This window comes from Colletotrichum chrysophilum, assembly GCF_026319265.1.
Source record: "Colletotrichum chrysophilum strain AFK26 chromosome Unknown scaffold_86, whole genome shotgun sequence".
Taxonomy (NCBI): domain Eukaryota; kingdom Fungi; phylum Ascomycota; class Sordariomycetes; order Glomerellales; family Glomerellaceae; genus Colletotrichum; species Colletotrichum chrysophilum.
The window spans coordinates 137699-162441 of record NW_026517373.1 but is presented as its reverse complement, the minus strand read 5'-3'; the positions used below and the strand labels follow the sequence as shown (position 1 = coordinate 162441).

The 24743-nt window shown below is 52.9% G+C and overlaps 8 protein-coding genes across 8 annotated transcripts; 6 read left to right on the top strand and 2 right to left on the bottom strand.

Annotated features, from left to right (window-relative positions):
- Window positions 1-4877: 4877 nt before the first annotated feature.
- On the top strand, window positions 4878-6158 carry COL26b_009190 (uncharacterized protein; the record flags this gene model as incomplete). The annotated part of the gene is made up of 4 exons (XM_053181930.1): window positions 4878-5309; window positions 5368-5795; window positions 5854-6013; window positions 6108-6158. 4 exons carry the CDS (start codon window positions 4878-4880, stop codon window positions 6156-6158), a joined length of 1071 nt encoding a protein of 356 aa, XP_053034161.1.
- A 790-nt stretch (window positions 6159-6948) lies between these two features.
- On the bottom strand, window positions 6949-7327 carry COL26b_009189 (uncharacterized protein; the record flags this gene model as incomplete). Its single annotated transcript, XM_053181929.1, has 2 exons — window positions 6949-7188; window positions 7283-7327. 2 exons carry the CDS (start codon window positions 7325-7327, stop codon window positions 6949-6951), a joined length of 285 nt encoding a protein of 94 aa, XP_053034160.1.
- A 1597-nt stretch (window positions 7328-8924) lies between these two features.
- Window positions 8925-12697, top strand: COL26b_009188 (uncharacterized protein; the record flags this gene model as incomplete). Its single annotated transcript, XM_053181928.1, has 2 exons — window positions 8925-11543; window positions 11600-12697. 2 exons carry the CDS (start codon window positions 8925-8927, stop codon window positions 12695-12697), a joined length of 3717 nt encoding a protein of 1238 aa, XP_053034159.1.
- An 893-nt stretch (window positions 12698-13590) lies between these two features.
- Window positions 13591-14426, top strand: COL26b_009187 (uncharacterized protein; the record flags this gene model as incomplete). The annotated part of the gene is made up of 4 exons (XM_053181927.1): window positions 13591-13594; window positions 13709-13818; window positions 13882-14330; window positions 14384-14426. The coding sequence occupies 4 exons, from the start codon at window positions 13591-13593 to the stop codon at window positions 14424-14426; spliced, it is 606 nt and encodes a 201-aa protein (XP_053034158.1).
- Window positions 14427-15258: 832 nt separating this feature from the next.
- COL26b_009186 (uncharacterized protein) lies at window positions 15259-16306 on the top strand (the record flags this gene model as incomplete). Its single annotated transcript, XM_053181926.1, has 2 exons — window positions 15259-16158; window positions 16235-16306. The coding sequence occupies 2 exons, from the start codon at window positions 15259-15261 to the stop codon at window positions 16304-16306; spliced, it is 972 nt and encodes a 323-aa protein (XP_053034157.1).
- Window positions 16307-16853: 547 nt separating this feature from the next.
- On the top strand, window positions 16854-18745 carry COL26b_009185 (uncharacterized protein; the record flags this gene model as incomplete). Its single annotated transcript, XM_053181925.1, has 2 exons — window positions 16854-17030; window positions 17084-18745. 2 exons carry the CDS (start codon window positions 16854-16856, stop codon window positions 18743-18745), a joined length of 1839 nt encoding a protein of 612 aa, XP_053034156.1.
- A 440-nt stretch (window positions 18746-19185) lies between these two features.
- On the bottom strand, window positions 19186-20721 carry COL26b_009184 (uncharacterized protein; the record flags this gene model as incomplete). The annotated part of the gene is made up of 1 exon (XM_053181924.1): window positions 19186-20721. One exon carries the CDS (start codon window positions 20719-20721, stop codon window positions 19186-19188), a length of 1536 nt encoding a protein of 511 aa, XP_053034155.1.
- A 2568-nt stretch (window positions 20722-23289) lies between these two features.
- On the top strand, window positions 23290-24635 carry COL26b_009183 (uncharacterized protein; the record flags this gene model as incomplete). Its single annotated transcript, XM_053181923.1, has 3 exons — window positions 23290-23355; window positions 23423-23950; window positions 24021-24635. 3 exons carry the CDS (start codon window positions 23290-23292, stop codon window positions 24633-24635), a joined length of 1209 nt encoding a protein of 402 aa, XP_053034154.1.
- Between the last annotated feature and the right edge of the window lie 108 nt (window positions 24636-24743).

The following is a 24743-nucleotide window of genomic DNA, read 5'->3' as shown; positions in this document are numbered from 1 at the left end:
GGTATCTACGAGAGTGATGCCGAAGTAAGTCCAGCACCTGTTTTGCATAGGTTGTCTACCTTGAGATTAGTCTACCGATGCCCGTGCCGGGGAAAAAGGACCTTCTGATACAGCATGTAGAACAAAATGAGACCATAGTTAAGTCGGAAATGCAAACCAAGACCGAAAGGCTATCGTCAACGATGCATGACGTGGCTTCATACAATTCCTCGTCTTGGAAATCAAAGTCCTTGCGCGAAACATGATCGTCATTGAGCCATATCTTAACAAGGCTTAATCTTAATCGCCTTTGTGGAGGCTGGGAGTGTGAGTTGGAAGCTGCGACCAGCATGATTGGCAGTACTAGTGCAAATGACTACGAGCTTCCAGAACTTAGTTATACTCCTGCTTAATCTTGAAAAAATTCAAATCCGAGATGGTCGTAGTCAACTCCTGAACCTGTGTGTTCAATCATCATACACAGTACCATAGAATGCACGAATCGAGTTGAGCCGAAGAAGCCGAAGCAATAAACATAAAAGGGGCCAACTAAATCATCTGGCGTTTGAAGGAAGCCATCCACCCCATTCAATTCATCCCTTCACTGCCCCAAAGTTCAATCTTACAACCAAACTTTATCTACACCAGCCTCTAAAGTTCACAATGCAGTTCAAGATTGCCATCGTTACTCTCTTTGCTGCTATGGCCATGGCCAACCCGGCCATCAGGCAGTCCAATGCCCTAGAGCACCCGAAGCTCGTTGGCCGCCCCAGGGGCGGCGACACCCCCTCCCAACCCAGCTGCTGTTCATATATTCCTGGCGAATGTCAGGCGTCATGCGTAAGGAACCGGGCTCATAGGATGAATTTGGATCCAAGCTAATCACTCGCCAAGTGCCCCTCTGGATGCCCCACTGATTAAGCGATGCAAGAATCTTGCAGGGCCATGTCAGATTGCTTTGGTCGGAAGGTTGATTGGAGCTTGATTTAAGGTATCTAGGTACAAGAGCTTTCCGCAGTTCCGACAATTGCACTGTCCTCAACGCAACTGCATAGAATCATAGGTAGAAAGCCGATACAAGACAATTTTACAAAATGATGAGGCCATACAAATTGTGATCGAGACCACCCAACCAGACCAGAGACCCATCACCACCACCAGGCTAGAAAGGCTGTCTCTACATGGTTTCCAAATGTAGTTGACTAGACCGCTTCACACCCATCTCAGCATCGGTCACGAAAGGGGGTTTCAATTTGCCAAGCTGTCTTCGTCACTTCAAAGTCTATAGCAAACACCAACAGGCTATCAGTTGGAAAATGGAATTATTGAAATTGTAGTCAGTGCCGAGCCTTGAGTTTCGTAATCACAGCAGCCAGTGTCTATGACGACGATCAAAGCTATTCAATCAACAACTGATAGTCTTTGCATCGTGCACTGCCAATGTGGAAAGGTCAGAAAGCCTTCTAGAAGGAAGAGGTTGTAGCCTGGCTGAGTCTTCGTAAGGATGCAATTTGCCCTTGACAAAATCCTACAGCTTGCTCCTTGGTGCTCGTTTCATGCTCTGGTGGAAGCTCCGTAGCTCCTGATACCCATGTGACTTCGGTCTTCTTTCCCCCTATGTCGTGCAGTTGAACCGCCGCAAGCACGCCCTTCGCAGGACTTGGATTTGGTTGAAGCACTTCGTACTTCAACTTGTACAAAGCATGGTCGCAGACAAGTATGCGCTCATCGAAGAAGGTTTCGCCAAAGTAGACACGCCGAATAGCACCCTTTCCGTAACCCTCCAACACTGCTGATCGGGTGCAGCCCGGTATCAGGATTCTCTCAGCTCCGATTGCTGACAAAAACGGCCATATCTCATTGGCTGGGGCCTGGATAATTTCTGTGACCGATGCGAGGACTATCCTCTCGTCAAGGTCCTCAAGGGACATTGTGATTGCTGGAAGACATCATTAGGAACATCCAAAGCTCAAACAGACTGCTCGCACTGACATTTCGTGTAAGTCTTTTGACAAAGATGGATGGGTTACTTGGGCTCTGGTTGGTGCCTGATGCAGTTGTGATTCCCCCTAAGCTGAGAGCTTTCAAGGTTCTCCAAAGAGAACACTCACTCAATATGTATGCGCATGCTTCGTTGCGATGTGGCAGATTCGTCCGCCGGGCGGACCAAAAAGAGCCATTTGTAAGCTCTCAGAGCGCTAGGAGTGTTTGACGTGGGGAAGTTAGTGCTTCGGCATCCTTGAGGGGCCCCGAAAGCGAAAGCGAACATCCATGCCGACATAGAGATACGAGACGGTAGCAGTCATTTGTGTGGCGGTAATAGTAGCAGGCTCGAGAAAACTTCAATAATCGTCGAGGCGTTACAGTTGGTCACCTTCTCATCTAAGAATGCTATCTATAAAAGGGGATGATTCCTAATGACATTGAACAGCTTCGGGTTGACACGACACTACCGCAGTGACGAATAACAAGCCACGATGGAATTCAAAAAGACCAAGGGCAATGTTGCTTTAGTATTCGGGGCTTCCCCATTGTAAGTGTTTCCGGCTACGTTGAAAATCTGTTTTCGGCTGACGCTCTTGACTCATCTCTTAGTCCGGTTGGGCCTTGATGCGCGAATGCCTCAACTACCCATCTACCAAGACGTTTAGGCGAGTCATTGGCTTGTGTAAACGACCTTTGACTAAAACGACAGCCAGGTTGCCGGAAGACTCAAGATTGAAAATGCACACCGGACTGGATCTTACCAACGCAGAGTCAACTCTTCGGAGACTCGGAACCATTTCGGACATTGCAGCGGTCACGCATGTCTACTTTGTCGGTGTGTTTTTATCATTCGAGCATTCGCAACTCTGTCGTATTCTTCATAAAGTAACAATTTTGCAGCTTACACGGGTCATGGCACTACTCCAGAGAATCTTGTGGAGCATAACTCGGCAATCGTTGACAACGCGTTGATGGCTGTCAATGTCCTTTGCCCTAACGTCAATTTCGTTTCCCTGCAGACAGGTGGCAAGGTAGAGACAATTCCCATCCATGGATCGCAAAAGTGCACCAGACCTTTGCTGACTGTACCTTCATCAGGGCTATGGCATGGTCGGGCATGGATGGCCTCCCGCACCATGGAAGGAAACACTGCCCCGCATACCGGAGCCGTATGCGTCAAAGATCTTCTACTACGCGCAGCACGATGTGGTGGCAAGACATGCTGCAGCTAGTTCGTGGAAATGGGCCGAGATCAGGCCATCATTTCTAGTAAGTTTCCTAAACAGATCCCTAGCCGCCTTCTATCGATCTGGTCGACTGACAAGCCCTGTCGATAGCCTTGTTTTGTCCCACACTTCAATGCCATGAATGTTGCGCAGTCGCTGGGATTATATCTTTCCTTCTATCGGTCCGCCAAAGGCGACCGGGCGATATGCCCGTTCCCAGGGAGCCAAGAGTCTTGGGTCGCACTGCACACTGATTCTTTCCAGGATCTAGTTGCTCGTTTTCATATTCACGTCTCCCTCCACCCCGAAGACACCAATGGGCGCGCCTTCAACGTTGGAGACGGTGAGCCGGTGTCATGGCAGATGAAATGGCCGTTGGTGTGCAACTACTTTGGTCTTGAAGGGGTTGGGCCGCAAGAGCAGGCCACAGGCCAGGCCTATGGTATTGACTGGTTGATGGCTCAGAAGGACTCATGGCCAGTCTGGGTTGCAGCACATGGTCTTCAACCGAATGCCATGGATGATGTCCAATGGGACATACTCGTGACCACCCTGGCCACACCCATCCGAATTGACTATGATCTCACGGCGTCTCGAGAGATCGAGTTTTGTGAGACATTGGATCCTGGAAAAGGCTATACTTTGGCTTTTGGTCGTCTTCAAGAGGCGAATTTCTTGCCTGATGGTCGAGGCAATTGAAGTTGTGAAGTCTACTGGTTCGTAGGCCTCTGTTCAGATAGCGGGGGATGCCTAGAAGGTTGTGTAGAAAGAAAGGAAAACAGGTCCATGACCAAATACTCGGACTTTTGGGTTCACTGACGGCATCCCAAAGAAATCCCCCAACCGCCAAGTGAATGATGCTGTTTTCCTTTTTACTGGCTACAGCCAGTGAAGCAAGGGGCGCTCGCAACAGCCCCACATGGAAATTTGGCTTTTTGAACCGTTCTCCTCCGCTGAACAGGCCGGCATGCTCTTTCAATGACTTGAGCTGATCATCCAGGGGAAGTTGATACAGTTCGCAGTGAGATGGGAGTAGTGCAGGGTGATCATCTGTAGCATGCTGACATGCGGGGCCGGATGCTTCCGCCATGGAGATCTCGGAGTTAGATACGAACCCAGCTGACAGTGGATCCCCGGCGTGTGGCTGTCAGGGTACCTCAACCCGATAAGATTGACGTCAATGAATGCATTTGCCGCTGAGACAGGTGCCCAGATGTGCTGATGCCCTCAGAGAGACCTTACGATAGTTCAATTGCCCTGCCCACGTAACAACAAGTATTTTGGTTGGCATCATCTGCAGTCGAGCAAGGTAAAAGATAGCGGACTCTAGACCGACAGACGCCCGTCTTCTAGCTTAACGGCGCTTATGAAATCAGGTTGCAATCGATGCTGGAGGTCGCGCACATAAATAACAACATTCGTTTTCTTTACCCCAAATCTCCACAGGCCACACCAGCATCTTATCTTTTCCTGCGCCTCGTATTTGAGGACATACTGCAGCCATGCTGGGCAGTTCTTTCTTGCCCGCCTTTCTGTCTCACCAGATTCACAGGAACAATGAAATCAGTCTTTCCAGTTCCAGCTGTGAGCAAGCAGTAAGTGATTCTAATTTTAGTGCAATTACCAAGGAAAATAACCTTGCAACAGTGTCGCCAATTGAGCTTGGAGTTTGGTTCGGCGGTCCACATGGGAGGAAACGACCCCGACTTCTCAGTCTGGGACGCGAAGCAGCAAGAAGTCGTTCCAGCTTGTCGCGTGGAGCCCACATCTGCCAGTGATGTCGCAAGGGCCCTTGAGATTATTGTCGACAACTGGTGTCGGTTCGCCGTCAAGGGAGGCGGCCATTCGACAAATGTTGACGCCTCCAACTCGGTTGGCGGGGTAACGATCGACTTGAACCGAATGGATCATATTGAGCTGGCAGATGACAGATCCTGGGCCAATCTAGGCCCCGGATTGGTTTTGGGAGAGGCGTACGCGGCGTTGGAGCAGCACGAATTGTCAAGCATCGCGGGACGAGTTGCCGATGTTGGTGTGCCCGGCTACACTCTGGGGGGAGGAATTTCGAACCTGTCCCCGCAGTATGGACTGGCAGTGGACAATGTCTATGAGTATCAGGTCAGTTACACAGGCAGTGAATGGTCTCGATAATCAGTGTTGATACTAACATCTTCAGGTCGTGCTGCCCAATTCCACTATCGTTAACGCCAGCGAGACGGTGAACCCAGACTTGTACTTCGCGCTACGGGGAGGCGGCAACAACTTCGGCATTGTCACAAACTTCCGTTCTCGACTTGTACCTCAGGGAAAGTTGTTATCGGGAGACAAGACCTTTCATGCCAACTACACGGCGCCATTGCTCGACGAGGTCTTCGATCTTACCACAACGAAATCCAACGACACCTCCATGTGTTACTCGACTCGATACTTCTGGGACTCTTCGGAGAGTCGTTTCCAAATGTCCGTCACTCAAGCATATTACGAGCCGATCCTCGAGCCCGCCGTGTTTGATAGCCTCAACCAAATACCGTTTGAATCCAGCACCGTGCGGGTAGACTGGATGAGTAATTTTGCGCTGGAGAACGTCGGCCCTCGTGTGCTGAGGTAAGTAATTGTTCAAACCACAGTTCGATAATGATTCCACGAACTGACACGGACTAAGACGATTGTACGCCACCGTCACATTCCGTCCATCTCGAGAGCTATATGAACAGGTACAAGATATATTTGCGGAAGAGGCCGAGGCCGTTAAGGATACGCCGGGATTTGCGTCTTCAATTGTACTCCAGGCGCTGCACATCAATGCCATCAAGGCGATGAAAGTACGCGGCGGCAACGCATTGGGGATTGAGTCCGACGAACCATTGAACAGTAAGTCCGCTTCTAAAAACGCTGGAACAGCCCTAACAATGACAGTCGCTCTATTCACTCTGGGCTGGCGAGATCGCGAAGACGACGAGGCGATGAATGCCTACGCTGACAGGTGGCTGACGCGATCCAAGCAGCGGGCATCTGAAATGAATCTTTTGCATCCATGGCTGTACATCAACTATGCGAAGCATGACCAAGATCCATTTTCGGGGTATGGGGAGACGAACAAGTTGCGTCTTCAGAGGATTCAGAAAGCCGTTGATCCGCGAGGTATCATCACGTCTCAGGGCTTGTGTCGTGGCTCATTCAAGCTCAACTAGTCACAATTTCGAAATGCTTCGTGTTACTTTCGCAATTAACATGAATTATACTTCATTTATGGACAGGGGGTGGGCGGCCGTAACAGTTCAACGTAGAATGTTGTTCCTTTTGCAACTGCAGGCGATTGCGAGCGTCTTTCTGTACTCATGCTGATCTAAACATGAACTCTTTAAATCTGATCACGGTAGAGACATACAGTTAGCATATTGTTTGAATGACAACAGTTGAATGGCCGTTGTAAGAAAGCCATGTTTGATGACGAAGAGATACCCAATCGAAGCAATTCGCAAGGTTGACTTGTAGTGATCGCCATCGATAGGCATCTTCCATAACGCAGGCTGTGTCCTTGTCACCAACAGTCTTGGAGGACATGTAACAAGTAGAAATGTTGTATTCTTAGAGGGTATTATGCTTCTACAACGAATAGGATCTGGACGATAGATGGCTGTGATATTGTCCAGTAGCATCACGGGCCTACGTCCAGTATCCCACGCATCCCAACGCTGAAAGATGTACTTCCGACCTCATCCAAATCGATTCGATTTCGGGTTCACCGGAAATGAATTTAGGCGCAGGGGACGACAATGGTCTTGTCGGCGGGGATGGAGTCGGGGTTGGCAATGCCGTTGAGCTCGGCGAGGTGGGCAGCGGTGGTGCTGAAGTCGGCCGCGATGTCGTTGAGGGTGTCTCCGCTGACGATGTAGTACCAGCCCATTCCGGGGTTGGCCGTGTCGTGTCTGCAACCACGCTTGGCCTCGGACAGACCAGCGAGGGCAGCGACGGCGTAGAGGACGATGGAAGAGGTCTTCATTATGACGGTATTTGAAAGAGTGAATTAGGTGGGTAGTTGATTAGACTGTGGGTTCAATGATAGAACTGATGGAGATGAGATGAACTACCATGGCATAGGCGGCGATGGGCTTTAAATATTCTTGGGAGTTCATGATGGTGTGTCAGGCGGATGACGGGCGCGGCAATGCGGCCATTAATGCGTTACGACTCAAGTGCCTTGCAACACGGAGGCGGTGATAAAGTTTATTTGACAAGCACCCCGTCATTTGCTGTTCGATCGCAATCAGAATATAGTAAAGAGGGTAGTTCCGACATGCCGAAAGTCCATATGCAGAACGAGCAACTCGCATGCTCGCACTTCCATCAACTCAAAGCAGAGTCTAACAAGACGATGGCTTTGTCACTCCGACTGTCTCTTCAACTTGGCTGCCGCGGCTTGTAGATATGACCAACGCGAAAGATCGGAGACAGCATAGGGGAGTCTCGGCATACCCAGTTACTCAGTGTTGACTTGCTGATGCCCCCTTCTACCCTACTCATCAAGGGTAACCTTATTTCTGCAACAATTCTTCGTTACTTCGGACGGATTAGCCCGGATTAGAACCTCTGCGCCATCTTCGCATCAAGCGTTGGTTATTGAAACCTGCGAGGGACTATGAGTTTCACTCCAAGCTGAGGGTAGGATGTCGGCATGCCCGTGACTGCTGCGCATCAACAGCAGCCGGCTTTCATTGAAAACTCCGACCGTTGGCTCAAGAAACCGAACCGGAATTGCGCGTGTTCTCTCCAGGACAGCGGTCATCTTCAAGTCTTTGAGGTAGGTTCATCGTTGACCGTTGACCCATCATTCAATTGGGATCAGCCAAAATGCTGCACAAAATCAGTCGCATGTTGCAGATCACAGCTCCTGATTGAGTCAGTGCGTCTCCGCTTGGCATCAGATATAGCCACCTCGTTACATAAATAACTCCGAAGCAAATGATGTCAGGGGTCGAAGCGAGGTCTCTGGAGACGGATCCCGCCAAGGGGCTTCCTTGCCGGTTAGCCGCGGCACCGCGCCAAGCCCAAATTGAGGCTTCCCACTTCGCGCTTGAACGAGCAGAAAGTTGCCCCCCTGGCGATATCCACAGCTCCTTCATCCTCCGAGGAAAACACAGCCACGCCGACACCGAAAACACGGCGTTTGAGGCCCCGACGACCACCGCGAACGGCCACGGAGGCGATAAACTTTCAGGAAACATGGATCTCCGCCTCGCCCCGTGACCGGAACAACATGATGGAGGCAAACGCAACCGGAACGCCCGATGGCCACGTGCCACAAGAATGTCGTAACGCCGAGTCTCACTGTTTGCCCTCAATGAGGGTCCGGTCCCTCTCAGCATCCCCACCGGTCTCCAGACCATAAGGCTTGTGCAACCCATACGGCCCCCAGAGCCGTACATAATCGAGCCAGTCACATCGCCATAGCGTGCCGAGAAGCCTTGGACCTTCTCTCGGCACCGCAGTGAGATTCGCCAAGATGCAATGACGCGGCTCTTGAGATCCGTCTTGGTGTTCCCCCAACCTGCAGCTCTGGCTCCCTTGGCGATGGAATGACCAGAACATATTACCAAATGGCACCCCCGGCTTCGAGGGAGGGGGTCCCGCTCTAAGGCTGTTCTGTCTTTTCTTGTCGTCAATTCTTGCCAGTTTTGACTTTCACCGACACTCCACGGCCGGTTCGAATTTCTCTGGGCAGCCACACGTACGATGACCGACGAGATCACTGCTGCACCACGACAGCAGGACTCCGGCCCAGCTGGGTCAAGCTCGTACAACCACCAGTTTTCAAAACAACAAATGGGCGACGACGAGAAAGAGCTGGACCTCCGCGATGATTCCAACATCCAAAACAACAAGTTTGCGTTTACGCCGACGCAGCTGCATAAGCTGATCACCGCCCGAAGCCTATCAGCTCTCCACGCGTTCGGAGGTCTCCCTGGATTGGCCGCGGGTCTCCGGACAGATCTCGCCGCTGGCCTCAGTGTCGACGAGACCGATCTCGATGGAGCGATATCCTTTCAAGAGGCCGTAGCCGCCGGCGAGGCACACCGATCTGCCGAAATCACTCCCCTGCCGACAGCTCCAACGCACGAACATGGTTTCAAGATCGATCTGGACATCGGCCAACATGAAGAGAAGGGATTCACCGACCGCAGACGCATATTTGGCGAGAACCGGCTACCCAAGCGGAAGCAAAAATCATTCATGAGGTTAGCATGGATCGCGTTCAATGACAAGCTCATGTTCCTCCTCACACTATCGGCCACGATTTCATTAGCCCTCGGTATCTATGAGTCGGTCGATGCAGCGGAGAGCGAGAACAAGATCCAATGGGTCGACGGCGTGACTGTGGTCGTCGCCATCTTTGTCATCGTCTTCGCCAGTGCAGCTACGGACTGGCAGAAGAACCACAGGTTCGCGAAGCTCAACGAGAGAAAGGAACAACGAGACGTCAAGGTCATCCGGTCGGGAAAGACACAAAATCTATCGGTATACGAGGTGCTGGTGGGTGACATCATGCACATAGAGACCGGTGATGTTGTCGCTGTTGATGGTGTTCTGGTCCAAGGCTCTGGTATTCAGATCGACGAGTCGACCATCTCTGGCGAGTCGGAACTGGTGCACAAGAACGTCCCTAGCGAGAGTGACATTCGCAACAAGAAGGCTCACAGATCATCGGCGACTGACCCATTTATTCTCAGCGGCACGACGGTGTCTGGTGGCGTCGGCGCGTACTTGGTCACCTCGGTTGGCACCAATTCGACCTACGGTAGGACTCTGATGTCGCTAAGAGAGGACGTGGATGAAACTCCGCTGCAGCAGAAGTTGGGTAAGCTCGCCAAGCAGCTCATCACCTTTGGCGCTATCGCCGGCATCATCTTCTTCCTCATCCTCTTCATTCGCTTCCTGGTGGGACTTCGATCGATGTCTGGTAGTTCCTCGGAAAAGGCTGAGACCTTCTTCAAGCTACTCATCCTTGCCGTCACTGTTGTCGTGATCACCGTGCCGGAAGGTCTTGCTCTTGCGGTGACGCTTGCCCTTGCCTTTGCCACCACCAGAATGCTGAAGGATAAGAACCTTGTTCGCCTCATTCGTTCATGTGAGATTATGGGCAACGCGACATGTATCTGCTCTGACAAGACGGGAACGTTGACCCAGAACAACATGACTGTCGTTGCCGGCCGCATAGGCATCTCTGAGCGCTTTGGTGACATCGCAAAAGTGCCGTCAACCACGACAGACGAAGCTGATAAGGGTGCTGTGAGCGATTCTGGGGCCAGTGACGACAACCCTCGAGGGCTCCTGGACTCGCTTAGCGACGATGTGAAAACGTTGATGAAGAATAGTGTCTCCCTCAACTCGACCGCATTCGAGAGCGATGACCCGAAAGATCCCGGCTTCGTCGGCACAAGCACCGAGACGGCCCTGCTTAGATTTGGCCGTGACTTCCTGGCCATGGGCCCTCTGAATGAAGAGCGCGCGAACAACGAGGTCGCCGACATGTTCCCCTTCGACGCCTCCCGCAAGTGGATGGCGGTCATGGCCAAGGTCTCTGAAGGGAAGTACAGGCTGCTTGTCAAGGGCGCGGCTGAGGTGGTCTTCGATCAGTGCTCCTTCATCCTCAAGAACCCCAAGACAGGACTCGGTGTCCAAGTCATCACCGCCGACGCCCGCGAAGACATGCGTTCTACGATCCGAGACTACGCCTCGCAGATGCTGCGGCCCATTGTCGTCGCCTACAAAGACGTGGATGCCGCCGAAGCATTCGAGAAACCCGATGACCCCGACTCAATCAAGTTCGAGAAGCACTTCAGCGATATGACGTTTGTCGGAGTATTTGGCATTCGCGACCCTCTCCGACCGGAAGTCCCCGACTCTGTGCGCCAGTGTCAAGAGGCAGGCGTCTTCGTCCGCATGGTCACCGGCGACAACTTCCTGACGGCGAGAGCCATCGCGAAAGAATGTGGGATCTACAGTCCGGGAGGTCTGGCTATGGACGGACCGACGTTCCGAAAGCTGACCCCTGCTCAATTGGACTTGGTCATCCCCCGCCTTCAGGTTCTGGCTCGATCTAGCCCGGAAGACAAGCTGCTTTTAGTCACACACCTGAAGGGAATGGGTGAGACTGTCGCCGTCACTGGTGATGGAACTAACGACGCGTTGGCTCTCAAGGCGGCTGATGTTGGCTTCGCTATGGGAATCCAGGGCACGGAGGTGTCCAAGGAGGCTGCATCCATCATCCTGCTTGATGATAACTTTGCGTCCATCGTCAAAGCCTTGATCTGGGGCCGAACGGTGAACATCGCAGTGAAGAAGTTCCTGCAGGTGAGTGACACCAAATACTACGAAAGATACAGGGTCGTTGCTAACAAAGCGCACAGTTCCAATTCACTATCAACATCACTGCCGGTACTCTCACTGTCGTCTCAGAGCTGGTTGGTGACTCCCTCTTCACCATCGTCCAGCTTCTCTGGATCAACCTCATCATGGACATCTTCGCGTCACTTGGATTAGCTACCGACTACCCCTCGCACGACTTCGTTCGGCAGCGCCCAGAGCCCCGTAAGGCGCCCATCGTTACCATCACCATGTGGAAGATGATTCTGTGCCAGGCCGTCTACCAGCTCGCCGTGATGTTCACGCTGCACTACGCCGGCGAGTCTCTCTGGGGAATCGATACCAGCGACCAAAACCAAGTGCGGTCCTTCCAAACAATGGTCTTCAACATCTACGTGTTCATGCAGTTCTTCAACCAGCACAACTGCCGTCGTGTCGACAACCGACTTAATATCTGGTACCAAGGCGTCCTCCGCAACCCGTGGTTCATCGGCGTCCAGTGCGCCACTCTCGCAGGTCAGATGATCATCATCTGGAAGGGTGGTCAGGCCTTCGACACCCGCCCTCTGGACGGCCCGCAATGGGGTTGGTCCATGCTGTTCGGCGTACTGGTCATCCCCCTCGGAGCAATTATCCGCCAGATCCCTGATGAGTGGGTGTATGCTTTCTTCCAGATGATCAAAAGAGCCTTCATTGGCACTCTCTACGGCATGTCCAAGCTCCTACCATCCAGATGGCGGAAGAAGGCGGAAGAGGAAGCGGAAGACTTGGGAGCGATGGAGAGTTGGGTCCTGCAGACCGGCGCCGCCCTCTTACGGCCAATGAACTATGAATGGGGTAGCACGACACCACCGCCCGGCGGCGGACTCGCCGGTCGTGTTTCCAGCATCCCTGCCGCTCAAAGAGAGGCCTTGGCGCGCGCGGCCCGGGCTGGAACGGGCGACAACGAGATTGATATCCCGCAGCTCATCGAGAACGCGCGGTACGCCAAGGTGGAGCTATCCTATGGCCTTGAAGTGCACCCTGGGACTCCCAAAGAGGACCCGATCTTGCTTACGTCCATCGGGATTGATGGCAAGAAGTGCCCTCCGAGTCAAGATCCCGAGATCTTGAGATATTTGCAACGTCCCCACTCCAATTAATCAGGGGGCGGTGTGTTGTTCTTTACGGTGTTGGTAGGATGTCTGCTTTTCGCATGAGACACGCTCACGCGTGATGACGCATATCTACACAGACTTATCATGTAATAACATGTCGGGAATCAGGCCTTGGCAGAGATTATGTCTTAATGCTTACAACGTCACATCATGTTAGATAGATTTAATGAATTCATGGGTTGCTTTATTTCTCGGTGCTCGTCCTGCTGAACCACAAGTCGGGACATTTGATAATTGTCGCAAGTTTAGGTAGCAGGTGATTTGTTTCAACGCAGTACTATTAGCCCTCTGTACAGAAAACCAATATCTGCCGGTACCCATCGCTTTGGTTCCATCCGGAACTTACCTCGCCGGCGACTTCTGCCGGTCTACAGGCTATTTCAACCGGACATATTGCCAAGGCTTCTCAACCAGAAAAGGACACATTCACTAACTATATTAGTATACCGTATTTTCTCTCCTAATCTAAAAGCTACCATTTGACGATTCCCAAAATCTGTCGAGAGATGTGCCGTGATGGCTGCCGGGAACGTCTGCCCGCTGTAACCCTACATTCTGATACAGAAGGACCGAAAATTCATAAGGCCAAGCTGACAATGGACGGCTTGCTCCTCACTCCAAGCGATTGCCACTCAAGCTCCATACGCAAGAATGCAGTGATACGTTGACTGCATGGTAGCCATATCCGAAATGCGTATAAAGAAGCATAGGCCCAACGTCTGCTGGTTGGATGTGCCTCTGGGCAAAGTAAGACGATCAGAGTAATTGCAAAGTATTCCCAACAGGTTGGCTTAGTTAATCATCATGAAGTCGATCGTTATCGTCGCAGCGGCGCTTCTTGCGCAAGGCGCTGTGGGACATTCCATCTTTCAACAATTATGGGTTGATGGATCTGACATGATAAGTCCACATCTCACTTCAAGTATCATAGACCTGCTTGACTGACTCTTGTTCACGGATCGCAATGCGCCAGAGTACCTCCGAGCAATTCGCCAGTAACCAACGTCGCTGGGTCTGACATCCGGTGTAACGTCGGTGGAACGCAAGGCGTCGGTGCCAAATGCCCTGTCAAGGCCGGCGGCACAGTAACTATTGAGATGCACGCGGTATGAAAGCCCCTCTTACTTGAGTTTTCTCATAGTGCGAGACTGATCCGGCATCTGATCTAGCAACCCGGCGACCGAAACTGCAAGAACGAAGCGATCGGCGGCTCCCACTACGGCCCCGTAATCGTCTACCTCAGCAAAGTCGATAACGCCGCCTCTGCCGACGGGTCCTCAGCCTGGTTCAAGATATTCGAAGACGGCTGGTCCGCCAAGTCCGGCGCGGGCTCCGGCGACGATGACAACTGGGGCGTCAAAGACCTCAACGCCTGCTGCGGCAAGATGGACGTGCCCATCAGCAAGGACCTCGCCGACGGCGACTATCTCCTACGAGCCGAGGTCATTGCCTTACACACTGCCGGGTCTTCTGGCGGTGCACAATTCTACATGACATGCTATCAGATCTCGATCTCTGGAGGTACTGGCACGGCCAAACCTTCGACCGTCAGCTTTCCTGGAGCGTACAAGGCGAGTGATCCCGGTATTCTGGTGAATATTCACAGCAAGCTGTCTGGGTATGTCGTACCGGGAGGTTCGGTGGCTTCGATTGGAACGACGAAGGCGGCAGGCTCCGGTTGTGGCAGTGGATGTGCCTCGACTTGCGATGCTAGCAAGGGCCCAATTGGGACGGCGATTCCGGTCACAGGCGGTGGTGGCGCTGGGACTTCGCCTGGTACCGGAAGTCCGCCGTCGTGTACGGTTGCCAAGTACGGGCAGTGTGGTGGGCAAGGATGGACCGGATGTACTACTTGCGCGGTAAGTTTGGTCCCTTCCAATTTTGATGAAAAAGCTGCTAACATCTGCTTGTTAGTCTGGATCAACCTGCCAGGGAGTGTCGGTACCTTACTACTATCAATGTGCCTGAGGTTTGTGGTCATGCGTTCCTGAAAACACAATACAGTTTAGTCAATTATAGCATGTATTTCGAGAAGAACACGGAACAAGACTCGTGGCTCTGCGAGTCTTTGATCAATGCTTTGGAGACCCACTCATCGTCATGTTCGAGAGCGCTGGTGGGAGGCAAATACACAAGCCTGATGCCTTGAATACACAAGAACATTGGCTTTATGAATCAAAATGTTGATCATGTTCATTTCATGCCACCCACCAAAGACGCAGTCCAAGATGTTAGGACCTGCCTGATTGGCTAGGCGTCTCTTGAGTGATGACCGTACTTGATACGACCCCTGAACCCTTCAATGCCGTGCGGGGAAAGCCCTACAGAGTGGGGGAGGGGATCATCTGGCAGGGACCGCTTGACTCGGTGCAACTTCGGGTCTCACAGAGCAACAGTCTCCTCTCAAAAGAAGTGATATTCTCGCGTAAGGCCCACGAGGAATGCAAGGGAGCCTCAGACACCTTTGTTTATCCTCTGCGCTTTGAAGGCCGATAACCAGTAGCCAACAAAGAGCTATCTCGTTGTGTTCAAGCATCAACACCACCATGGGCAAACGCGTTGTCTTCACCGGTGGCTCCGGCGTCGCGGGCCGCTGGGTGATTCAGGAACTCCTCCGCTACGGTCACGAGGTGATCAACCTCGACATCGTCCCTCTCGACAACCCTGCCGTCCACACGATGAGATGCGACGTGAGCGACGCCGGTCAGGTCTACAGCGCGCTTCACACTCAAATCCAACTCACCCAGCCTCTCGAGAAGTCCTCAATCCCTGACGCCGTCATCCACTTCGCCGGTTACGCACGCCCGCTTCTCGCTCCAGATAATGAGATCTTCAAGACAAACGTCAACAGCATCCACAACGTCGTCGAGGCAGCGTGCAAATTGGGCATTAAGAAGGTCATCCTGGCGAGCAGTGTCTGTGTCTACGGTGTCACCTTTGCCGAGGAGCGGCGCCAGTTCACTTCATTCCCCATCGACGAAGAGACCGACTGCAACCCCACGGACCCTTACGCGCTTTCCAAGATCGTGGGAGAGACGATTGCCAGGAGCCTCGCAAGCCGCTTCGGTGTGGATATTTACTGTCTTCGCATTGGTGCTGTCATTGAGCCTGAGAAGTACGCCGAGAGCTTTTCTGGGTACATCAACCAGCCAGAGGCCTGGGATGTCCACGGATGGTCTTACATAGACGCGAGAGACCTCGGTCAGATGTGTCATCTCGGACTTGAGAGGAACGGGTTGGGCTGGCAAGTGTTTAATGCCACGAACGATGAGATCACGAATACGGAGAACACGACTGCGTTCTTGAGCCGCGTGAGCCCATCAACCCCATTCACGCGGGAGATGGGAGACCGCGAGGCACCGATGTCGAACAGGAAGATCCAAGCCATGTTGGGATTCAGGGAAGAGCATCCGTGGATGAGGTACATTCCCATCACCAAGAAGACAGTATGATAGACACATTGTTGTCAAGATATCCAAGTACGCAAGAACATGATGAACACAAGATCAAATGAGATCCTAGCTCTTCGGCAAAGGGCAGCGCGCATCCATCCGCATTCATCAAATCAAATCCGTCGGATTTCAAAACCCGTGATCCCAGCCGCATCGACTCACTACCCCACGTTCTCGCAATATCTATTCACTCCCCCACGTTCCCCGTGAAGCCTCCAAACAGCTCGGCAGAAGTCCGTCTTTCGGGATCCAGAACCCGCAAGGCGTGCCGGACTGTTCCCCGGGTCTGGTGCGGGGTTCTCCCCCAACACAAGACTCGTCAGCAATGGGCTTGCTCCACCGGCACCGCGCCAACAAATCGTAACCGGCCTATTTCGATTAGTCGTCAGTCATCCCGTCGCGCGGCTCCATTAAAAATTCCCAGTTTTCTCCTCACGAACCGGTATTCACTGTTATGTGATTGGAGACGCCGTGTATCGTGAGAAGCTCGGTTGGTTTCTACCCCGCACCCCCGTGTTCACTGTGGACTTGTGTTAGCAGGTGAATGGGGTCTGGGGCCGGTGCAGTGAATCTGCGTGTGTTTATTATAAAATCATCGTCGGCCCCGATTGTTCTCCGACTTCGATGCACTTTTCTTTGGCTTCATTCCATCGTTTCTTTACTTTGCCAAGACTTCTAAAGGATACAGGATGGTCTCGAATTTCAGTGCGGTCCATCCCGCCGCTGGCGAGGAACAGGGACAACATGAGCCGAGATACGTCGACTTCCCCATTGCCCCGAATGACGCCACCTGGGAAAATGGAGAGCCCGTTCTCAACAAGTATTCAACCTTCCTCACTCGCGAGCATGATTTTCCTGGTGCCAAGGTAAGAAGTGTCAAAATATCCCTTCAATGGATACAGACTAACATGTTCAACAGGCCATGCTCTACGCTGCTGGTGTTCCCAACGAGGAGATGATGCAGCGGGCCCCCCAAGTTGGCGTTGCTTCAGTATGGTGGGAGGGCAACCCATGCAACATGCATCTCCTGGACCTGGGAAAGACAGTTAAAGAGGCCATCAAGAAGAAGGGCTACATCGCCTGGCAGTACAGCACGCTGGGGGTTTCTGACGGTATTGCCCAGGGCAACGAGGGCATGAGATTCTCTCTGCAGTCGCGAGAGCTCATCGCGGACAACATCGAAACGATCACTTGCGCACAAGCTCACGACGCCACTGTCGCCATTCCCGGATGCGACAAGAACATGCCAGGCTGCGTCATGGCAGTCGCCAGACACAACCGTCCATCAGTAATCGTCTACGGTGGCACTGTTGCTGGAGGCTACTGCGAGGTGTTGAAGAAGCCTATCGACATTGTCACTTGCTACGAAGCTCAGGGTGCTTATCTGTTCGGTACGCTGGGTTCCTGGTCCGACGACAAGAATGTCACGCCCGAGGAGATTCTGTCGTCCATTGAGAAGGGCGCCGTTCCAGGTCCCGGTGCTTGCGGTGGCATGTACACTGCGAACAGTCTGGCCACCATCATCGAGACTCTTGGTCTATCCGTCACAGGCTCGTCAAGTACTCCCGCGGCGTCCCCAACCAAGATGAGGGAAGCGGAAAAGGTTGCCGATGCCATTGAGGTCTGCCTGCGCCGCAACATTCGACCTAGGGATATTCTCACCAGGGAGTCTTTCGAGAACGCACTCGTCATCACGATGGCTTTGGGCGGATCCACCAACTCCGTCCTGCACACCCTCGCCATGGCTAGAGCAGCTGAAGTCCCCCTCGACCTCGAAGACTTCCAGCGCGTCTCTCGAAAGACCCCCTTTATCGCCAATCTGAAGCCTAGCGGCAAGTACGTCATCGAAGACCTCTTCCACATCGGCGGCGTTCCATCAGTCACCAAGCTCCTCATCGCCGGAGGCCTGCTCAACGGAAAGACTCTCACAGTCACCGGCAAGACGCTCGAGGAGAACGTCGCCGACTGGCCATCTCTGCCCCCTCAACAGGACATCATCAGACCCCTATCCAACCCCATCAAGCCCGCCGGACATCTTGTTGTGCTACACGGTAACATCGCCCCCGGCGGCGCAGTGGCCAAGATCACCGGCAAGGAGGGTCTGCGCTTCGAAGGCGAGGCGCGCTGCTTCAACAAGGAATCCGAGCTCGTTACGGAGCTCAACGCCGGCAACATCCCCCGCGACAGGAACATCGTCCTCGTTGTCCGCTACGAAGGCCCTAAGGGCGGCCCTGGTATGCCGGAACAGCTGAAGGCGTCTGCGACCTTGATTGGTGCCAACCTCAAGAACGTCGCCCTGATCACGGATGGAAGGTATTCTGGCGCTTCCCACGGATTCATCGTGGGACACATTGTCCCTGAGGCGGCGGTCGGCGGACCCATTGCTGCCATCAAGGACGGAGACATGATTAGCATCGACGCCGAGACGTGTACGATTAGCATGAACGTGGGCGACGAGGATATCAAGGAGAGACTGCGCTTGTGGAAGCCGCCCAGGCCTCCCGTGACGAGAGGCACTCTCGCCAAGTACGCGAAGCTGGTGGCTAGCGCCTCAGACGGTGCAGTCACGGACTTGTTCTAGAATAGCTAAGATACCTGGGGTAGATTGTAATGATATGAGCAGTGAAAGTGATACGATAGGCATCTATATCAACTAACCCCTTTTCTGTGAATTCCTCGATTTTGCCTCATCATCGTTGGAGCCGCCTATCCGGAAATGCCGGGGGAAAGGTAGCTGTTGGGTCGTCACTCCTGCAGCCATGGATCCGTCACGGACTTCTTCCCGAGATTTGACCCCCACAAAGTCCCCCGCAAGGAGGGGTAACACCATGCCACCGGCAGACCCAGGGCACATGAACTCTGCAGAATGATGCTAGTCCGTGTTGCTGAAATCCGAATCTAATTATCTTTGGCGGGAAAGAATCATACACACGGAAGAAGGCGAAGCTGGTGAAATAGAGCCCCAGGGCAACTAACAGTGTTGCCGATGCTGGTCAGTTCAAAGTTGCTCAAAGCAACCTCCTAACGGCCAAAGTACTTCAACTCCAGGTAACGAGCCGGCAAATATGCCAAAGCAGACACCACGAGAGTCAGCTCGTTGGCAATGTCACCCCCAGATTCGCCAATCAGCCCGCCAAGAGGTCCCACAAACCAGGTCTCAACCATGCCCATGCACCACGCGACCACGCCGACCAGGAAGGCAACGCTAGCCCCGATGCCAAGAGGCAAGCGGCTCGGGTCGTTCCAACCTTCGAGATCGTAATTAGCAAAGTCTCCACGTCGGAAGATGGTGTGTTCCATCAGCAGGATCACGAAGTAGCTTGTGCACCAGTAGCCCAGCAGGCTGAGGAAGTTTTGCAGGTACGTGTTCAATTGGCTGCGGCCGCCGACGGCCAGCCCAACGACAACAGCGAAGCAGAGGAAAGTCCAGAGGAACCGGGGGATTTTGGCGAGGGGGCGGGCCATTTGCTGGAAGGAGATGGCGGCGGAGTAGAGGGAGATGATGTTGGTGTTGATGCCGCTGAAGGAGAAGATTACGAGAAGGAACTTGGCGAAGCCGCGCGGGTGCAGCATGTCTCGGATCAGAAAGCCAAGGCCTTCGTTTTCGTAGGCGTCTTTCCAGGCCGTCTGGTTGTTCAGAGAGCTGGCCAGCACGGCACCAGCGGTCATACCGATGGACGTCGGGATAGCGATGCCGAGCGTCGTGAGGGTGAACACCTTGAGCCTGGAAACGTTGGTCGGGTATTGGACGTAGTAGTCGGAGACCATAGTGGCCCACGATGCGGAGCTTCCGTAGACGACCGCGAGAAGTGAGAGAGCGCTGGCGGAGAGGTCGGCGCCAGTGACCTGGGCCGGAGTGACATCGTCGGCGTACGGACCAACCATGCTGAAGATAATGATGAAGATGATGAGGTAGATGAGCCATGCGTAACGCTCATAGATCAGGATGTAGCGCAGACCGAGAAAGCTGACCAGGAGAGACACAACGGCGATGATGACAACGCCGACGACCAGGGAGATGCGGCCATCGGCGACTGCAGTCAGCGCCAATCCGCCACTGATGGATGCGACAGAGGCCCAACCGAGCTGCTCGAGACCATTCAAAAACGCGATAAGCTTGTTCGGCCACCAGCCAAAGCTGTACCGGGAGATCGAGATCTGACGAAGACCCGTCGCCGCGCCGAATGTGGCACAGTACCCGGATACGGCACCGCCGAGGATGGAGCCAAAGATGAAGATGGGAATCGCCCGCTTCAGGTCAAGGCCGAACTCCCATCCAAGAAAACCTGTCGCAAAGCAGCTGATACCCATCGTACCGGACGCCCACAGAAGAGCCATGGTCAGCTCCTCATGCCACTTGACGGGGCGCTTGTCGGCCTCCGTCTTGCGATCGATGGCGTGCGACTCGACACCCAAAGCTCTGTCCATTCTACCCTCGAAGCGGCGCAGAGTGGCCAGGATGCCAGTCTCCCTCGGAGAGTCATCGCTGCCGGCCTCCAGGGAGCCCTGGGGCGACGACGTCTTCTCGCCCATGCCTTTCTCGTCGTAGCGATCCATCGCAGCAGCGGCCGTCGTCGGGACCGAGTTTAGTCGGGCTCGGCGATGACTTGGTGTAAGTGACGTTGAACGAAAGTGTGCAGAACCTAGTCAAAGCGACACAAACTCTCTTGGCGTAGGAAGGCTGCCAAGACGGGGCATCTTATTCTACAAATGCGGCCTGCCGGAGCGCCTTTTTTAATTTTTCACCTTTACCTATCACGGTGGGTTCCTCTTCGATGCTACCCACCTACCCGGGTGGAGGCCCTAACGCGGAAGTGATTTGCGGGCTTCCAGATTGTCGCGTGCGCACTACACGCCACCCTAGAGTCGTTCATGCTAGGGATGCCGGTTGATGTCACGGCATCGAGTTGACTTATTCTCTTTCTGATTTCCCAGTGTTGTCTTGTTGGCTCACCTTTGTGCGGGCCTCAGGGGTGCCGTAGTACTATGAATCTTAAGAAACATAATGGCACGATCCCTCACGGAACACTTACTTCAGATACCCAACATCACAACGAGACATGTTCAACGACGAGGCACTATCAGCGACCCTTCAACATGAACGCGAGCTCTCGGAATACCCTTGCCATCCCCAGTCGCGTTGCAGATTGCATAGCAAGCCAGGCAAATCGGAGAATTTATCAACGAATGACACGGGGCAAAACGGAGGGCTACCGTGCATGGCCGTCTTTGTCCACCGATGACCGAGATTCCAGCAGCTTCAGCAAAGTCATTCGCGGTGTACAAAAGTGCGCTTATCTTTGAGGTGCCGCGCGGACAACGCCGGTTGTGGGGGCTTTCCGGGTCTTATCTCGGCTATCTCGGCAAGTTTGCGGGCCCAGACCACGGAACTTTTGCGGCGTGTCCTGCCAATCATATCGGGAGGCCTGCTGCTCCGCTCCGTAATGCTGGAGTCTGCCGGGCTTGAGCTGTCGAATCATCGACGCAGACTGCTTGCAGAGCGGCTGCTCCTTTTCTCGAGTCGTCCCATTCTTCATGGACAATGATGGACTTCCAACGTCTTGCTCCTTAAACCCTTTCGTCTCCTAGGTGCCTTGGTGGAGTACCCAACATCCATCTCGGCCCCGACACCGCGGCTGCTCTTGGAAAGATCTGAGTCGTCTGCTTAATTCCTTTCTCTTCCTCGTCCCGGGTTCTCAATCCACAATCCATTGACGTATCTGGGTCTTATGTTTAGCTGGGGAGCTCTGGGTCTAGGCCCGGTGGCTTGTTCGTGGGGAAGGTCTCCGCGGGGTAATCAACAGTGGTGGAGATGCTCAACTTCTAATATCTCGGGGCAGAAGGGACCGAAACTGCGCTTGTTATGCCCCTCTGATAGACGATGCATTATTTCATTCGGATGCTTGACTTGTCGTCAATCAAGATTTCTGACTGGACACATCGCTAACAGGTCGTGAGCAAAGAAGAATGCAACCTTTGAAAACTAATTCATGGATGTGAGCGTCATAAGTATTGACTACAACTGGCAAGAAGCGCCGATCGTCCAGATCGTGACTTTTCTCGTCGAATAACATTGTCATGCGATGTCATACCACGTACCTTATTTCGAGTGGTCAATTCATGAAGACCTACCACATTAGATTCAGTTAAGAGTGCCAGCATTCTCGGCGGACCATATGAAATACAATGTCCACTTTCGTTTGACCCTTATTATCCGTATTTTGCTTATCCTCATTGTCATTATCACCATCACCATCGTCCTCATTGTTCTCGTTGTCGCTGTCGTCGCTGTCGTCGCTGTCGTCGTCGTCGTTGCTATCGTTGTCGCTGTCTTCACCGTCTCTATGTCAGTGGCTACTCTAATTCTGTGATCACTATCTATCCGAAAAGCCAAAGTCTTCATCAGACCAAGACATGTGTGTGTCCCATCTTCGGTTGAACCACCGTTCAGCGACAACAAAATGCACACAACCCAGCCCTACTTCTATTCATAAACATTAGATTAGATCGAAGCCTCAAAGTGGCTGTTCGGCGAGACTAAAAAGAAAATGTCCGAATGAAACGGTAAGTGCCTGCCGGCGCAACACTAAGCCCAGAGTCCGCCATGGCATCCCGCCGGGAGCAACTGTGCTTTGGTTCCACAAGCTGATCTATGACAGCAGGAGGATGCACAATAGCCCACTGATTGGACGAACACGGGCATTCAATATGCTGTGTTTCACGTTCTTGGTGGAATCTGGCCTAACCTGGATACAGCCGGTGGGATGAAATAGCGGGATGCGGGCGCAACCTGCTACAAGATTGTAGCTTCGACAGGGCGCTGCCTTTGATCTGCGGGGGAAATTGACGATCAAAGGCCCAAGGCCTGGTATGTGCAGAAATAAGCAGTACAATCCCTGGAGGAATGCAGCCGGAATGCCAGCGTTTGAGTGACCTGGGTATATTCGCACTTTCTTGATTTCCGACGCCGAGCTTGAGTCTTCACGTTGGAGCTCACGATGGTGACATGGGTTTTATGTCTCTACATGAGCTCCATTGATATCTTATAAATATCAAATACTGTTCTAAATTGAATAATGCCGCGGTGGTCATCCTCATCCGCTTCTTGAATTACTGAACAACAACATGGGTCTCGTCAGCAGACCTATAGCTGTGCTCTTGGCTGGCATTGTCATAATATCAACCCTTCGAGTAAGTGTCATCACACCTTCTGCCAGTCGTGGCAATTGTATGTCTAATGCTGACGTTGCTCGTATAGATCGCTCTCCGTTCCTTGCTCTCACCGTTGAAGTACATACCCGGGCCCTGGTACTCTCATTTCACCCACTATGTCCTCAAGTACCATGTTGTCATGGGGAGAAGAATCTTCTACGTCGACGACCTACATCGTAAGTACGGCGACATCGTGCGACTCAGCCCTGGCGAGGTTTCAGTGGTATCCGTCGATGGCCATCGAAAGATCTACTCCGTCAGTTCCCGATGTACCAAGCACGAGTGGTATCTGAAGTTCGGCGGACACCCCTACCCAGGCCTGTTCACCATGACAGATCATCAAGAGCATGCGCAACGCCGAAAGATATTCGCCAGAGCCTTCAGCAAGTCTCAGCTCAGAGTCCAATGGGAAGACACCATCAGAGCGATCGCAAAGAAGGCCGTGCAGAGGATGGCGGATGATCTGAAGGAGAATGGGAAGGCCGATGTGCTCAAATGGTGGACGTTCATGACATCAGATATTTCGGGGGAATTGATGTTCGGCGAGTCTTGGGACATGCTCGGAAAGGGACAGGTGAGACGTTGTCCATCCAGATGATGGTTTGGGCATGTCGCGGCTGATATATTGAACTAACCTTTATCAGAAAAATGAGTTCATTCGGTCAGTGGCAATCTACATTCAGAGTTCTGGCTTGATGGCAGAACTGCCACTGATCAAGACTGTGGGTCGTTTGATCCCGCACCCGTGGTGTCGAACGGCCTTCCGAGGATGGGATTACGTCCTCGACTACGCCTCTCGCGCTGTAGAGAACAGCAAAAAGCGAACGCAGATGGGGGAGCGAAACATCTTTGGTACGATTCTGGCTGGCGCCGAAAAGGGAGAGATCCTGACCGAGTTCGACATCAAGAACGAGGCCGGAAACTTTACGGTCGCTGCAACGGACACAACAGCTGTGACCCTTTCCTATCTCATATATGCCGTTTTGTCCCGTCCGAAACTTCGGGCAGCAATTGAGGCGGAAGTATCAACTTTGCCAGACAACTTCACAGATGCGGACGTGGAGACATTGCCTTTGCTGAATGCCACGATCAGCGAGACGAGTCGTCTTTTCGCTGCAGCGCAGGGCGCTTTCCCAAGGAGAGCACCGCCTGGCGGCTTGGACCTGGAAGGATACATGATCCCCGAGAACACAACCGTCAGCGCCCAAAGTTATACGATGCATAGAAAGGAGGACTTGTTCCCGAACGCGTTGGAGTAGGTGACTTGGCTATATTTTCGACCGATATTCCAATGCTAACATTATATGTCTAGATTCAATCCGGAGAGATGGTTCGCAGAGTCAAACATGTCCAGCGACGCCAAAGCC